Source organism: Carassius carassius, chromosome 1, assembly GCF_963082965.1.
Source record: "Carassius carassius chromosome 1, fCarCar2.1, whole genome shotgun sequence".
Taxonomy (NCBI): Eukaryota; Metazoa; Chordata; class Actinopteri; order Cypriniformes; family Cyprinidae; genus Carassius; species Carassius carassius.
In genome coordinates this window covers 5,088,705-5,106,278 of record NC_081755.1, presented here as the reverse complement: position 1 = coordinate 5,106,278, position 17,574 = coordinate 5,088,705, and the positions used below count along the sequence as shown (strand labels likewise).

General features: G+C 42.6%; 1 protein-coding gene across 1 annotated transcript; it reads right to left on the bottom strand.

Moving 5' to 3' along the window:
* Positions 1 to 11,795: 11,795 nt before the first annotated feature.
* Positions 11,796 to 14,040, bottom strand: LOC132153786 (uncharacterized). Its single transcript, XM_059562705.1, has 4 exons — positions 13,860 to 14,040; positions 13,735 to 13,767; positions 11,910 to 13,488; positions 11,796 to 11,863 (listed from the first exon to the last, which is right to left on the bottom strand). The coding sequence occupies exons 3-4, from the start codon at positions 13,369 to 13,371 to the stop codon at positions 11,796 to 11,798; spliced, it is 1,530 nt and encodes a 509-aa protein (XP_059418688.1). The 5' UTR covers positions 13,372 to 13,488; positions 13,735 to 13,767; positions 13,860 to 14,040.
* Positions 14,041 to 17,574: the final 3,534 nt, after the last annotated feature.

The window sequence follows — 17,574 nt, the reverse complement described above, 5'->3', positions numbered from 1 at the left end:
TCCATAGCCTCCCTCTCTGGAACAGAAAGTGAATAGAGTTTGCCTTTAGGCGGAGACTTACCTGATAGTAAATCTATGGCACAGTCGTAAGGACGATGCGGAGGAAGAGAAGCAGCCCGAGACTTACTGAACACTTCCTTCAGATGGAGGTACTCAGCGGGCACGTTAGACAAATCCACCGCCTCCTCCTGCAACACAGACACAGACGGACAGGCAGACACTAGACAAGACTCATGACACCTTTTACACCAAGACAAAACGGAGTTAGAGAGCCAGTCAATGCTAGGGTTGTGGAGGAGGAGCCAAGGGTGTCCGAGGACAATGGGTGCCAGGGGAGAGTCAAGGATGTGAAAAGAGATGGTTTCGGAGTGATTGCCAGAGGTGATGAGTGTAATGTCTTCAGTGATGTATGATATGGTGAGAAGTTGCTGACCAGTGAGGGCGTGAACCGTGATGTGGTGCGGAAGAGGTCTGAGGGGGATGTGGAGCTTGTGGGCTAATGTGCTGTCCATGAAGTTACCTTCTGCCCCGGAATCCAGTAGTGCCTGACAGTGATGTGTCTGTGCTGACCACCGCAGCCATACCGGGAGGAGCGTAGAAGATGATGGTGATGATGATGATGATGATGAGGTCTTCTCGGCGGAGATCCCACCCGATAGTAGCCTCATACGTACTACCGGGCCTGGCCTTTTACCGGACAGGCGTGGGCTTGATGTCCGGCTCCCCCGCAGTAAAGTTAAAGGCCCAGGGACCTCCGCTTCTCCTTCTCCTCCCGGGAAAGCCGAGCTCGCCCTACCTGCATGGGCTCGTGATCGTAGACGGGGCTGGCCACGTCCCCGCCGCTGAACCGAACGTCTGCCAGTCCCCTGGATGGGGTGTTGAGTAGCCCCCTCCTCTCCATCCGTGCCAGACGTGCGTCGACCCGAAGGGCCAGCTCAATGAGTCCATTGAACGACGGGGGAAGGTCCAGGGTGTAGATCTCCCTCTGGACGCGGTCAGCCAGCCCATGCAGGAACATGTCCCACTGCGCCTCCTCGTTCCAATGGCACTCCGCCGCCAGGGTCCGGAACTCGATGGAGTAGTCCGAGACGGATCTCTCGTGCTGGCGCAACTCCGCCAGCCTCCTGGCCGCCTCCCGTCCTGCGGCGGCCCGATCAAAGACCCGTCTCATCTCGGCGGAGAGGGCCTGGAACGAGGCGCAGCATGGGTCCTGGTTCTCCCACACCGCTGTTCCCCACAATGCCGCCCTCCCAGAGAGCAGGGTCAGGACGAAGGCCACCTTGGCCCTCTCAGTGGCGAACGTTCTAGGCTGGAGGGCAAAATGCATATCACAACGGTTAAGGAAAGCTCTACAATAGTCGGGTTCACCTGAGTAAGCCTCCGGAATCGGGAGGCGTGGTTCCGGCTGGGAGGGGGCCTCCGATGGTGCTGGTGGAACAGGCGGTGTGAGTGGCGCAGTGGGAGCTCGTAATAGCTGGAACTGTTGGGTGAGCTCGGACACCTGCGTCACTAAAGCCTGAACCGCGCGACCAGTGTCGTTAAGAGTCCGCTCCTGGGAGTCCATCCTCCGAACACTGGCGCTGAGGAAAGCTTCGAGGGAGGAGGGTTGATTACTCGCTGCCTCCATGTTGGTCAGATCGTTCTGTGACGCTAACAATGGAGGACCGGAGGCAGATGCAAGTAAAGGTAGTTTATTGACAGGAGTATGATGGATGAATGCTGGTGAGTGACGCAGGAACCACGATGGCAGCACAGACAGGTGGGTAGGTGGTTTGAGTGCGTTGGTAGCGATGGCGGTGATGGTAGATCGGTGATCGGCGGTGATAATCCGTGAATGACTGTGAATATCCGATGAAGACTGAAGCAGGACACAGAGCAAAGACAGGAACACAGGAGCACGAACAGACATCGACACGAGGACCTCAAACAACGATCTGACAAACAGGAGACGAAAGACAGGGCGTTAAATAGGCGGTGGAATGAGATGCACCTGCCGCTGATCAGGCGATCAGTGGCAACACCCACATGAACCAATCAACATGACATAACATGACTACAGCTGGAGACGGTGCATTCGCGAACCGTGACATAAATGGTGTAAAAGGTCCATCTCCTCTAATGCTGCTGATGTTTTTTAATATGGTTTCTGGATTTGCATTAGGGCTCTCAACGAATATTCTAAATTCGAATATGTATTCGAATAGTTTTTAAAAAACGAATTTCGAAGGTGAAAATTAATATTCGAATAAAAAAAAAAATGTGGAAAAAAAGGCTCGCTGTAGTAGAGGCGTGGTTGTCTGCTTTGCGAGTGGGCACGCTAGCGCGCCTCAGGGTTCAGGGACAGGTCATCTCAAAAATGTGCACCCAAATGAGCATGGCATAATGTGTGGAACTCCAGCTAAACAGTCACGTCTTGACACTTAACGTTACTTTGCATCGCCCGCCGCAAGCACTTTGTCTGCAACAGGACAAGAGGCCATAACGGATAAAATAATTTCGTTCATTTTTAAGGACATGAGACCGATCAGTATCGCGGATAGGGCACGCTTCGGGGAGTTCTGTCAAGCAATGGATCCGAGGTTTGATTATTTATCGTTTCATGTCAAGAAAAAGTTCCATGTTTACCACAGCACAGCTTGCTCGGAGCATTCAATGTCAGTTCTATATGCTGTAAAACTTCAATTAATATTAATAATATTTGTTTCAATCACTGAATGAAGTCTGCTATATTTGGGACAACAGTCGCGACCTTAAATTGCTTGCACAAAAATTTGTTTGTTCATTTAAACCATTATGCGCAGAGAACGTGAGGGTGAGAGAGCGTGAGGTCTGCAGTTTTGGCCATTAGTTGATTTCCTTGTTTTTGTGTAGGTAATACGTTGTCATATATGTTTAAACTTAAATAGACTATCTATACAAGTAGTTATGTCTCTTTGTATTATTTTTGCCTGTTTATTGACGTAATGCGCGTCATTGACAACATGCGCAACCAGATGTTCGAATAGTTCGAATATTCGTGTATTTTTTAGAGGATATATTCGAACATCAATTTTGCACAATTTTGACAGCCCTAATTTGCATATGATTACATGCATGGCATATTACTTGGTGTTTGTCGCCAGCTGACTACCCTATGGTTTGACTCCAAATACCATACAGAGCCTTGGTACATTGGAAGAGAAATCGAGCAGATTGAAAGAAGGTTACTTGCCATTAAACCACCTACAAGTATAACAAGACCACCCCATTCAATTTCTTTGTGTAAATATTGGAAAGCTTCGGAATACAGACACTTTCTCTTATTTTACAGCCTTCCCTGTTTGTTCGGCATTTTACCCAGACAATATCTTGACCATTTACTACTTCTAGTACAGGCTACATACATTCTCCTTCAAGATTAAATTTCCCCCCACGACATTGACAAAGCTGATGGCCTTTTAAAAGCATTTGTGGGCCGTTTTGAGTCTCATTATGGAAAGTGTCATGTGTCTTATAATGTCCACATACTTGTACATGCAGCAGCATCTGTGAAAAATTGGGGTCCTTTATGGAGTCACAGTGCATTCATATGAGTCCCAGAATGGACACCTATATGACAAGGTCTTCCAAAGCATATGGGGTGCATCTGGTAAGTTTGTGTCGCTCTGTAAACTATGGTATTAAGTTGTTGTAAGTTACACACTTTACAATCTTTTCAATCTTTAATTTTAGGTGGATGGTCTGTAATGCCCACATGGCATTGTATACAGCATCAAATTTAATCTACGCGCTGAAAGTGCCAGGGACTTTGCAGACCTGTTACTCTCCTGGAAGCACTTTCCAAATGTCTGTGTTTATGATTTCGCAAGAGGTTTGGCGACACACACCAATTTGCGGGTTCCTCATTCACTGCCTTTCCAGCCTTTTGAGGGCAGACTGTCTGAGCCCACAGAAGAGAATGTGAAGGCTGCCAGGGATGGAAAATTGCTGGTATCACTGCCATGGCTACATGAAAGTGTGCACTGTGGGGAGGATAATGCTCATCCGGTCACTGGATCATCTGAGCACTATGTCTTATATGACCGCTTCCATGAGCAGAATGCCACAGATCCAAAGGACATACTACGCAGGATCCAACTTGTCCCTGAGCTGAAAGGGTGGTTGAATAGCCAAGTTGCTGAGCAGTTCTTTGCCAAAATGCGTAAAAGAAACTACTTCTTCAATAACATGACTCCATCAACCCATGCATTTCTTATTAGAAGTGTTATCCGTCATCATAACACCTCCACAAATAGAGCACTTCTGGAGAGGCAGTTAAATTCTGGATGTCGGCTTGAACTTCTAAACACCATCACCTTGTCTACTTTGGGACAAGCTGTCATAGGTGATGCATCAAAACGACGAAGCACAACTGTGGTGGCTCAGGCATCTTCAGCAACAAGTAAATTGCTTTAACATTAATCATCATACAAAATCAGTCATGTAATTAATCTTGACCCATGTGACGTAATTGTTTGTTTTGTCTAAAAGTTAAAAACTTCACTGAAATGCATATTCTAGTTATTTAATTGATCTAGAAACTTATTGAGACTAACAATCTTGAAAACTTGGTCAAGAAGGTGTGCTGAAACTCATCCAACAAGAGCTGTATTTATGGAGAGTGTGTACACTGCAAGGACAAGAGTGTCCCAATTTCTAGTACATATAGCAGTATGGCCAAAGTATCTTTCACCCAGTGGGTAACAGAAGATAAAGAGATGGATAAAAAGAAAGAGGGAGAAGAGAGGTCAACTGTCAAGTCCACCATCAAAAAATCTGTGGAGGGCACACAGGAGAACCTCACTGAGCTGTTCCACACCTACATACAGCGGTTCAAACAGCATCACTTTAACATTAAGCAGCAGTATGCCTTCTCCCGCGAGCTGAAGAGGAACATGTCAGGGGAAGAGGCCTTGATACATATTGACTTTTCTGAAAATTACAGCTGCAAATACAGCTCCCAGGTCCAAGCAGTCCACTTTGGGGCTTCACACCAGCAGGCCACTCTGCATACAGGGGTGTTGTATGTTGGTGGAAAACCAGAGCCATTGTGCTTCAGCACCATCTCCCCCTGCAGACATAAAGGCCCTTCAGCAATATGGTAACACCTCAATCCAGTGCTGGATTACCTCCAGGCCACACATACACAAGTGTCTGTGCTGCACTGTTTTAGCGATGGCCCCTTTAATCAGTACAAACAACGAGGAAACTTCTTCCTTTTTAGCACAGAATTAAACAGAAGAGGATTCAAGGCTGGCTCTTGGATTTTTTTTAGGCTAGTCATGGCAAAGGAGCCCCGGATGGTGTAGGGGGAGCCTTAAAAAGAACAGCTGACATGATGGTGGCAAAGTGGCATGATATCCCGAATACACCCGAGCTGTTCAAGGCCTTGACGGAGACAAACACAACAGTGAAACTGTTCTTTGTAAAGAATGAGGATTGTTGAGAGTGCAATGGAGAAAATGCCAAAGCAAATACCAGCAGTCCCGGGAACCATGAGAATCCACCAGGTGATTACTCTGGCTCCAGGAGAACTGATACACCATGATGTCAGCTGAATGTGCACAACACGCAAGCAGTTTAACTGCAAGTGCTTCAACACACAGTGTTTCAGTTTTGGCCAGGAGATACCAACTGCTGTGCCTGTCCCGCAGCCAGCCAGTGAAGGGAATCCACAGACACGGGCAGAAAAGGAAATCCAATGGGGAAGTCCAGAGCTGCTTGGGCAGTGGTGCATGCTCAGATATGATCAAGAGCTGTATCCAGGCATCATCCTTAGCACAGATGAAACACATGTCCAAGTGAAATGTATGCATCGTGTTTGGCCAAACCGATTATTCTGGCCGGCTTGGGATGATATTCTCTGGTATCTGTTTGATGACGTCCTTGAAATCATTCCACCACCAAAGCCTGTGACAAAGCGCCATGTAGAGATCTTGAAAGAGGTGTGGGCCAGACTTTGAATGCCATGTGTACATGCACACTCACTCACTCTCACACACACACGCACAAATTATATGATTTATTTTGAGGACCTTTTCAGTCAGATTATAATGTTCTAATGTATACTGTTATTGTTGTTTTCACACACACACACACACACACACACACACACTCGTTGGTATATGTGGACAACTTCACAATAACCGACGCACACTCTTTCTCTTCCTTCTCCCCACTCTCAGAGATGGACGTCTCCAAACTTCTCCTGTCCAATCATCCTACTACTTGTCCACTTGATCCGATCCCCACTCACCTCCTTCAAGCGATCTCTTCTTCAGTCATGCCTTCGCTTACTCACGTTATCAACTCCTCTCTTCACTCTGGAACATTTCCCTCAGCATTCAAGCAGGCTCGGGTAAGCCCACTGCTCAAGAAACCATCTCTGAATCCAGCGCTTCTTGAAAACTACAGACCGGTATCCCTTCTTCCATTCATTGCAAAGACACTTGAGCGAGCTGTGTTCAACCAGTTTTCTATGTTCCTTGTACAGAACAACCTCCTGGACAGCAACCAATCTGGCTTCAAAAGTGGCCACTCAACTGAGACTGCTCTGCTCTCGGTTACTGAAGCCCTGCGACTAGCAAGAGCAGCTTCAAAATCTTCGGTACTCATCTTACTGGACCTTTCTGCTGCTTTTGACAATGTTAATCACCAGATTCTCCTGTCCACCCTCAGAAAGATGGGCATCTCTGGAACTGCACTCCTGTGGGTTAAGTCCTACCTCTCTGACAGATCCTTCAGTGTGTCTCTTCAACCCCGTTGCCATCTTCAACCCCGTTACCCTAGTCTCAACCCTGTTACACTTAAGTTTTTATTAACTATTTTTTTAAGTTGAAAATTTTTTTATATTTTAAGATTATGAAAAAGTAATTTAATGTTTGTTGAACTCAGTCTGAAATGTTCAGAGCAATAATAAGAATACTGATTTTAGTTCAAATTCTGAAGTTAAACCACAACTTTGGTAAAAAATGATGAGGTTGCTGTCAGAAAAAGTGACCATTTCAGGCTTTAGTATAGCAAAAGTGAGATTTTATGTAACTTTTATATTTGCAATTATTGAATTAAGTGTGAGGGACATCTGAATAAGAGGAAAATGTTGATTTCATTACAAATACATTTTATAATCATATTCAGAGAGCTCCCATAGTGTCCATAACGGGGTTGAAGATTAATAGTGCCCTTACCTTAAAATAGTAACCAATAATAAATAGGGATTTGATGCCTGAGGTGGGAAATATGTTTTTCTGGAAGTTGAATATATTATTAATGTTGTGGTGTGTTCAGAAAAGTTATATATATATATAGGTAAAAAATCTAAAAATGTTTAAGTCCAAATCGTACCGGTTTCGTGGAATGACTCATAAGTTGTGCAATAAATAAAAATTAAAGAGATAAAAGGAACAATTGCACTAACACTTTATAGCATCAGAAACTCGACAACTGTTATGTCCCTTTTGGTCTGTCTGTTTTTTTATGCTGTTGTGAGAGGTGTTTGTTTTTATCCAGGAAGAAGACCGGATTGGTTCCTGCAGTCTGATTGGTGCCACGCCCTGATTGATCAGCTGACTCCTGGACGTGTATAAATGCCTCCTTTGTTGCTACTTCATGAGCCCTTTTGTGCTCACTTGCTGTTTTGCTTGCCTGACTTTTTGCTTGCCTGACTTTGTTACCTGCTGCTAGAGGGTAAAGATTTGAGAGTGTTTGTCTTTTGATTGTTTATTTGAGTGTTTGGACTACAGCCTGTTTAACGACTTTGAAAATAGATTATCCCCTTACATTGTTTTGTTAGAACTAAATTGTATATATTGTACATAGTAAATTGGGAGGTAGGGAGACCGATGCCACCTTTTTAATTTGATATTTTTCTGTGCCTGTTTTTGGAGTAGGGAGTTAGGGAAGTAATTGTATTTTTCTTTTCTTTTCTGGATTAGGGCAGGAAGAGGTATATTCCAAATTAGTTGTTTTTGTTTGTTATTTTGGCCTTGTCGGCTCCTGAGGTAAAATCCCAAGGTAACATAAATCTGTTAATTTACTCAAATAAATACTGTTTCATACACTTTTCTATAACAAACCGCACTGTTGTTGTTGTTTTTTTTTTTCATTTTAAGTCCTTTACCCTAGACGGGGCGTAACACAACCCTACTTAGTTCTGTTTTCCTCAGCCTTTGCAGTGTTTGCAATGTCTGCATAAAGGAGATGTAGTGCAGCTGCATTTCTCGCATTTGAAAAAGACGGTTGATGTTAAACCAGAAAATGTAAGTATTTCTACTTAAAGATGATTACCCCAGAATGCATTACTAGCTATTACCAACACTACAATAATAATGATAAATTCTGACCAATAATTAATTTTCAGTAGATATTATATGTGCAATATTAATATAATTATGTTTTAGTAAAACAAGCTAAATGTAATTTTTGTCGTATGCCATAGGTGTGCATGAATATACACTAGACAAATACAGCCAAAGTGAATACATCTTAATTTTCATTCATTCAAGCAATGAATTAATGCAATGTTAATGAAATAATTATTTATTTACTGACAACAGGAAGCATGAACAAATGAGCAAAAGAATGAATAAAAGTAACAATCACGATAAACATACATGTACAAGTCAACAACACAAAACAAAGCTTTAATCAAACTTATTGTTCTAACAATTATATATTTACAGGCAGTGAATCCACCTCCTGCTGACATCTCAACACAGCTGAGACAGTTCTGCAGCTGACCACCATGTCCACCTTCACCTGTCTCCGCCGTCTAACACGTCCCTCACTGCTGCAGTCAGTCTGAAGTCTGATCATGATGAGAGAGGAGTGCACAGAGAGGATGAGAAAGACCATGACGAAGACCCTGAACAAGAGCAGGGACAATCTGACTGCTGCTCTGTCTGCTCCAAACATCTGTGTGCTGCTCTCCATGGGCAGGACTATGTGTAAAACATTTAAACAAAGTAAATCTTGAAAGTTTGAAGCTTCTAAAAATCGGCTCCTTTGACTGATGTTGTATGAACTGTAACCAGCAGAACAAACTTGACATCCTTAGTGTCTTTTGGTCTTTCTCTAGATGATCTCGCTGGCCCTGGGGTCACTGAGGATAAAGAGACCACAGCAGCATGAGGTCCTGATGAGAAAACAAGAGGAGATGCAGTGATGGAGCGTTTCATCCATGGCACCGGACCATTTCCAGGATGCTGCTGTGGTCTTCTAATATCCTCAGTGATTAGAGGTCGACCGATATTAGATTTTGCCGATACCGATAGCAAGGTTGGACCACACTGGCCGATACCGATTATTTAACCAATAGTTTTTAAAATGGATACTGAAAAAAATCGGGGGAATTGGGGAGCACCAATAATCCTTTCAGCAGTCCGAACAGTTCTCTGTAGTCTTCTGATGTCTGATTTTGTTACTGTTATTGAGGTACACAGTACAGACTCCATGACGGCTGAGAAGAACTGTCTCAGCAGCTCCTGTGGCAGGTTAAACGTCCTCAGCTGGCGAAGGAAGTACAACCTTTGTTGGGCCTTTTTCCACAAAGGAGTCAATGTGATTGTCCCACTTCAGGTCCTGAGAGATGGTGGTTCCCAGGAATCTGAATGACTCCACTGCAGTCACAGTGCTGTTCATGATGGTGAGTGGGGGGAGTGCAAAGGGGTTTCTCCTAAAGTCTACGATCATCTCCACTGTTTTGAGCGTGTTCAGCTCCAGGTTTTTAAGACCGCACCAGACAGCCAGCTGCTCAACCTCTTATACATATACTGTTCAGACTCGTCACCATCCTGGATGAGGCCGATGACTGTAGTGTCATCTGCAAACTTCAGGAGCTTGACAGAGGTGTCTTTAGACGTGCGGTCGTTGGTGTACAGGGAGAAGAGCAGAAAGTGAAAGAAATAAAAGGCAAAAAGTGAAGTGACATTCAGCCAAGTATGGTGATGCATACTCAGAATTCGTGCTCTGCATTAACCCATCCCAAAGTACACACACAACACAACACACACACACACACACACACACATACCTACTTAACCACAATGTGAGGACGTATGACTGGAAACCCTACCTTTAGGGACACCCCTTTCTGAAGGGTCTAGAGACTAAAGAAAGATATGACTGCACTTCCGGAGAAGCTGTCATCACGAATATCACTTGATTTTATCAATAAAAGCCTTCCTTAAAGACCTGACATTTTACCTTCACTTTAGGGACATTATTTTATATGTCCCTTTTGGGGACATTAAACACAAACTCTGATCAAGTCATACTTTGAGGACCATGGTGATACACAAACTCTGGTTAAGGTATACTTTCAGGACATTGTTGAGATGGTATATATTATTTATCCTAAGAAGACAGAAGTAGAATATTACGATTCAAAGTTCCAATACTGGACAGTGAAATCAAGCTAGTGCAAAGATACAGGTGTGAGAGAGTAAACTGGGTTTCTTCTTTTCAGCAAGATCGCCTTTACCCTTTACAGCCATCCCCTTTACATTCTCTCCTCCCTCTTTACGTCCCCTTTACATGCTCTCCTACTTTACGTCCTTTATGTCCCCCTTTACATTCTCTCCTCCCTCTTTACGTTGGTATTTAGGCTTATGTTGAACTTTATTCTTGTACAAACAGACACTGTATTAAGCAGTGCATGTATTGAATGAAAATGTCTCTGAAATATCTGTGTATTTGGAAAATAATGCATTTTTTCTACTTCAGCTGTGGTAAAGTATGCAAACAGCGCGAGCTTCTCTTAATTTTAATGTCTACACCTTTATCCTCATTTCTTTTAATTTAGCTCCATTTCCTACAAAAAGAGCATAATGTGCAAAGTGTTGAATTGTTTGTGCCTCCCTACAAACCACCCTTTCTTTTAAGAGTCGTGATCTTGTTCCGCACATAATTTTTCACACCAGTCCATGTTCGCTGCTTCAAAGCTTCTGGCTCTGCGTGAATGCATCTTTCACAGTCTTGCTTACCAGGAACTTTGTCTTGATGAAACTCATCATGTGTCTCTCTACTGCTTTTACCTCACTGTCCTCCCATTTCTTTTTTGGAGCATTTGAAGAACCTATGAAATAATTAAAAAGTAAATTCTCATTACACATTCTCATTACAACTAAATCGGTGAGTAAAGAGCAAATCAAGACTGTGTCCTAATGCATACATTTTTTGAATTTGTCTGGATATTGCTGCATGGAGCTAATTCATGTTTATTTGATTATTGTTGTTTGTGCAATGTAGAGATTTTTCTTACCTTGATCCTCCTGTGAAACAGCTTGATCAGATTGAACAGGTTGATCAGTCTGTACTGGTGCTGTTGTCTGAGATAGGTCACTGGAATCCTCCTCATCACTTGACATGGAATCACCCTGGGCCTCAAGTTGCTCTTAATAATTAATTAACAAAAAATGAACACTTTATTGCTTATACCTAGTATCTGTGACATGAATATATACATTGTTTTGCAAATATGTACAGCACAGATACACACAGAGCAAGTATACTCATACCATTTGGGTCGATTTCAATGTCATCAAGTTTCTTTCCTTTGTAGTCAGACAGTGTTCCTTTCTCCATGGCCATTAGGACTTCACTCATTTTTGCCAGCTGCAGTGTTCCCTCTGGCAACCGATAATACTGTCTGTGGATTCTGATATCGTGACCAAGGAAATCAGCCAGTTGGTCTGCTTCATTCTCATTAAGGTTAAGAATTTTAGACATGGTTGCTATGTGTTTCCTGAGCCTAGTTGATGATAGTGCTTCCGGGTTCTTTATGCCACATTCGCAAGCAGCTTTGTTGATCCACTCTCCCCCTCTGTAGGCAGACATTGCTCCACATCTAGCAAACATAAAGGGATTCTCTGCTGGAACACAACAAAGCTCACGCGTTTCAACAAGCAGCTCCATGGCAGAAACCATGGAAGGCTTGAGGAGCACAGGAACCTTTCTCCCTCGTTTACCACGGATCTCAACTCTTGAGAAGTGCAGACACAGCTTCCTCTCAAACTCAGACAGACAGATGGCAATGTCTTCGTGTAGCTCAGAAGAATCCCTGCTTTTAAAAGCTGACAAAAGCATCCGGGATACCTCACCTTCTCTCCTTCGGTTGAACAGGATGACCTGGGACAGCGTGACCTTGGCTAGAGCAGCGTAGCTGTCAGCAGAAGGGCAAGATCTGAGCTTACTTAGGAGCTCATTGTGTTTCTTTTCAAGATGTGTGTGCAGGACTTTGACATCCTGAGTGAAAGGAATGATCTGCGGTGTGTTCCACTTGGCTTCTTTCAATGTAGTTATAGCACCAGCAGAAATGTACTCATTCCACCTTGCCTGGTGTATTTTCCTGAAGTCTCGGGCACACTCAGCACGCTCATGATCTCCATACATCATGGCATTGCTCTCAACAATGCTAGATATCTTGTTTAAAGAATGGCCAAGTTTGAGAGCTAAAGAAGGAATGCGGTAGGAGTTTTTCTCTTCATCGTAGCCAGATACAACTTTAACAGCTGCTATGACATGTTTGAAATTAGTTGGTATGATGAAGTCTACCATTGTTCTCAGTGGGGTAATCTTCCTTGCTTCAAGAAGAAGTCTGCCTACTTCTCTCATCTTCGGTCTGATGTAGTCATGTTTGGTCACATCAGACCCCATCCTGTTGAACATGTGCTCCCCCAGCTGCATGATGCATCTGTCAGTATGAACTACACGCGAAACTTCATCATAGTTCATAAAGGAGAGTACTTTCTTGAATCCTTTGCTCACTTCTAAGCCGATTGGTGTGTTTAGAGCACACAGGGATCGAACTCTTTTCCTGCCCTGGACATCCTCATTTTTTGGTTTCAGGGGACAGTTTTTGATATGTTTCCAAAGGCTACGCTTGTTATAAAGCCCTTGGCAGTAAATGCAGTGAATAAATTCATTGGCTCTGTGTCTATTTTTTGGACGGTAGCAGGCAATCATCTCCCCATGTCCTTGTCTCACCACATCGGTGTTGTGGGCAAAGTTGCCCCTTTTTCTAAGGAGGTTTAACTGGACTCGTCTTTCTTTGGAATGTTTTGGAAATGCTACTGCCTTTACAACCCCCACTTTGTTGCGATGGACAAATTTAAGGTGTCTGGCCATTTTTGAATATGGCTTAGAGCAATGAAGGCAATACTGCTTTTTGTTGTACGTCTTGCATTGCTGCTTTGGTGATGGCATTGACTGAATAAAAGTCTTATCACCAGACAAGGTGTTTGTCTCTTTAGATTGGCATTTCATCTTTTTAGGTGATGGTGCGGTCATACATTGATCAGATAAACTACCTGCCTCTTTGGGAGATGTTGGATGTATCAAAGCACTTTTGACCATGTCATGTCCAGAAGAACTACCATCCGAATCATCTGAGCTGATTTTTGGTATGTAGTCAACATCGCTGTAGTCTGTGACATCGCTGTAGTCTGTATCACAGACGGCACTTCCTGAATACTGAATGAGAGAATTTAACACTTACTCAAATAGTACAAAATGTTTTTTTTTTTTCAATTATATATTTTAGTGATCACACGAGTACACCACTGCCAGAATCTAATAGAACAGGTAGTATTTGGGCATAGTGGGTATGGCAGTGGATCATGTAACATTACGTTTCATCATTTGCCGATACTGGCAAGCAAAGCCATAATTATGCAAAAAATATTGAGCGTATAAATGATCACATGGCAAGTCACATACCTGTCTTTTTCTTGATGGCCTCAAAGAGGATATCTGGAAGAGGAGAAATACAAACAAATATAAATAATATATAATTTCATATAATTTATTGTAAGATCTACCAGTCCAAAAATGAATCTACCCACCTCCCTTAATGAGAGGGTCTCAGACGCCTGTGATGAGTTAACCACAGGTGTTGATGCAGCACGGGGTGAAGATAAGGGTGGAGCAGGAGAAGATGAGGATGATGAGGGCTGCGCATGAGAAGGCGATGAGGGCTGCGCAGGCAAGGATGATGAGGGCTGCACATGAGAAGGCGATGAGGGCTGCACATGAGGACATACAAAATGTCCTCAATTTTTTGGGTGGTCCTCAGTTTACTGGTGTGTATTCTGGTGAATGTACCCAAAAGTGATATAAGTAAGTGCACACACACACACACACACACACACACCGGAGCAGTGGGCATCATTTATGCTGCGGCGCCCGGGGAGCAGTTGGGGGTTCGTTGCCTTGCTCAAGGGCACCTTAGTCGTGGTATTGTCAGCCCGAGGCTCGAACCCACAACCCTAGGGTTAGGAGTCAAACTCTCACATCCCTGAGGGGCACCAGTGTTGGTGGAGCAGCTGTTTGACATGAATTTCCCCAGTCTCACTAACTGTTGCCTATCTGTCAGAAAGTTGGTGATCCAATGACAGATAGAGCTAGAATAGAGCTGGAATTGAATTGAATTGTAAACACCCTTGTCACTGCTCTCCTTCACGTTTGATGATGAACACTGCAGAATCTGGGCTGAAGCAGTGGGACATCTGGGGATTTCTCGTCTAATGTTTCATGAATACTGAGGTTTCGAACTTACTTTTCTCTTCACATACTCTTTTTTTCCTTACTATATAGTAGGTGAGTAGGCATATCAGAACACAAATTAAGTATACATCCATCTGAAACTCGCGAGAATTATTGCAATTATCGCCTACTCTTTTATGAACACAAAAGATTCAAATACTCATTTGCTCGCCTACTGCTTTTTCCTTACTATATAGTAGCGAAGTATGTGATTTCGGACGCAGCCCCTGTCATGCTTCATCTACTCAACAGAAAAAAATTCTTAATGTACGAAGACAGTTGAAGACTGTTGGGACACTGAGCTCTGCTGGTGAAAATAATGAAGCAACAAGTAATCATAATAAAAATAAAATGGTTTTAGGTTAATAGGATAACAAGTTAAAAAAATGTATACAATAGAGCTGAAATAACAAGTGGACAAATTCAGGGATTGAGCAAAAAAAAAACAGGAGACATGACACATACATGTAGTGTTCCTGTAGCTCAATTGGTAGAGCGTTGCGCATCAAGCGCAAGGTTGGGGGTTCGATTCCCCAGGAACACATGATAGGTAAAAATTGATAGCCTGAATGCACTGTAAGTCGCTTTGGATAAAAGCGTCTGCTAAATGCATTAATTTAATTTGATTTAAATTAATTTAATGTAGAGTAAGTAGAGCTCAGTTATTGGATGTTGGATGATTGGTTCTAATCAGTAAATATAATTATCAAGTCAGAACAATGGAGCAGCACACAGTTTTACAATCTAATAATTACTTCTTCACCTCACAACATATGAAATGCAGATTTATGCTCACGTGTAAAGCTGCCTTCAAAGGATTCCAAAGTATTAAGGCAACTATATAACTTGAAGTCATAAACACACTGCGCAATTTTCGGCTGGCCCAGACGAAAGATGTTGATTTCTGTCATTGTGGCTCCTAATCGGTGGTGCTATGTTGTAGAGTGAGAGAGGTACAGAGACAACAGTTGTCACGCTCTTGTGGCCAAAGTATGCCTCAACACAGCATACTCATCACGCAATGTGTTTGCTGGTACAATCCATTTTTAGCAACCAGCCAATTAAAATGCAACATGAAAACAGCGTGACATGGCGCTAAAACATAAATCTGTTTACCTCAAGCTCTTACCCTTCTTCTTTCACCGCTTTGTCGCTTTTTTAGCACACACAAAAAATACAACTGCTAAAGTGAGATTTATCAAGGTCTTTTTGTTTACCGCTAGCACATGCTGATGACTTTTATTCTTCTATAGCAGGCCTATTCAAATGGTGGCCTGCAGGCCAAATGCACCCCCCCCCCCCCAACAAGTCAGACCGGCCCTCAGATGAATTTCTTTTTAAAAAAAAAGCATTGCTCTGTCCGTCCACTACTTCACCTGAGATGCTGCCTGTTCATACGCGAGAGCATGTCAAGGGAGGTGCACAAGTGGCAAACTAATAATTATTATTGATTACTAATTTGAACCAATACCTTAAAAATTAAAAGAAGCAGGTTTTTATGATCAGACATTTCTTAAACCTAACAATCCCCATACCTGCTGATTGGCTTCATCAATCTGTCTCCTCTCCACCAATAACCTGGATGAGGAAAACCAATAATTGGATGAGGAAAAGCGCTATATAAATGTAATAAATGTAATGAATTAAACCGGTAAACCTTATCACACACATATCAGGATTTATATCCAGAACCGGCATAACTATATGCGCAGCACATGGACAGCATGCACTTTTTTTACTGTGTGATAGTGAAGTAAACAGAATGCTTTTTAAGTTGCTATTTAAAATGTAAAACATGAAAAGCTATTTGTTGTTCTTTTTTATTATTATTATTATTATTTTTTTTTCATTTTATTTTGAATTTTCACTCATGCAAATAAAATTTGAAACCTGATAAAAGTCTAATTGGTCTTTTTACACACAAATGTTCCTCAATTTATCAACACTACTTACAGACAAATAAAAGAGATAACTCACGTTTAGTTACTTCATGTAGATGTGTTTATATTTACATGATTTACATTCATCTAAAGTGTTGACAAGAATGAATTCTACACAATAGCACACATACATCATGTCTATTTCATGTCTATAGTCTATTAGATGTGCTCATTTGCATTTCTTTATAAACATTTTCCTGTCACAAATCAAAAATAAACCATAGACATTTAGTAATCATCTTTAAGATGATGTCTATGTAAATCCACTCTAGTGACGTACATGTGCTTACTGGAGCTCATCTGTTCACTATACATAAAACGTTTTTACAGCAAAATCACAAATATACTGAACAGTTTAATGTTTACACATTAAGCAACTCAACACATTAAGCAATTTACTCTACAGTGGCTCAACAAATGTGTTTTTACAGTTTTTGCCCATTGCTTGAACACTATAGACCCATGCTTAGACTAAAGTAACACAACTTGAAGCTTTTGTTACCATACCTCAAACACATGTACCCATACCTTAAACAAAAGCGCTGCTTTGCACTCCAGGTTGTAATTCTGCAACACACTTACTCCTTTATGCAACACACTTGGTCCTGCATACTACACTCTATTTCATACATAAGACACTTCGTTCAAATATGAAATCTCAGGGTGCCATTTGGAAAACACATGTATCCAAAATACAAAACACATTGAGTAATTGCAACCACTCAAATACTCAACTGAAGGCACTTACTTGCAAAACTGAACACCAATCAGCCAGCTACAAAAAGCCCTCAGTTTAGCCATTTCAAGAACTTTGCAAGCATGGATGGAGGGAGAGCAAGAGGAAGAGGAGGAGGAGGAAGCAGAGGAGGAGGAGGAGGAAGCGGAGGAAGAGGAGGAGGAGGAAGTGGAGGAAGAGGAGGAGGAGGAAGTGGAGGAGGAGGAAGAGGAGGAGGTCAAGGTCAAAGAGGCCATGCACAGACCCATATTTCTGATGATATAAGAGCAACTTTGGTGGACCATGTCATCAACCATGGCCTGACTATGAGGGAAGCTGGGCAGAGAGTCCACCCACATC

What these genes read in the sequence shown, in the direction of transcription:
- LOC132153786 (XM_059562705.1), bottom strand. Translation starts at nt 13,371, where the DNA reads ATGGTCAAAAGTGCTTTGATACATCCAACATCTCCCAAAGAGGCAGGT. An exon ending in GGAGCTGCTTGTTGAAACGC is followed by an intron (nt 11,864 to 11,909) that starts GTGAGCTTTGTT and finishes TATGTTTGCTAG; the next exon opens with ATGTGGAGCAATGTCTGCCT.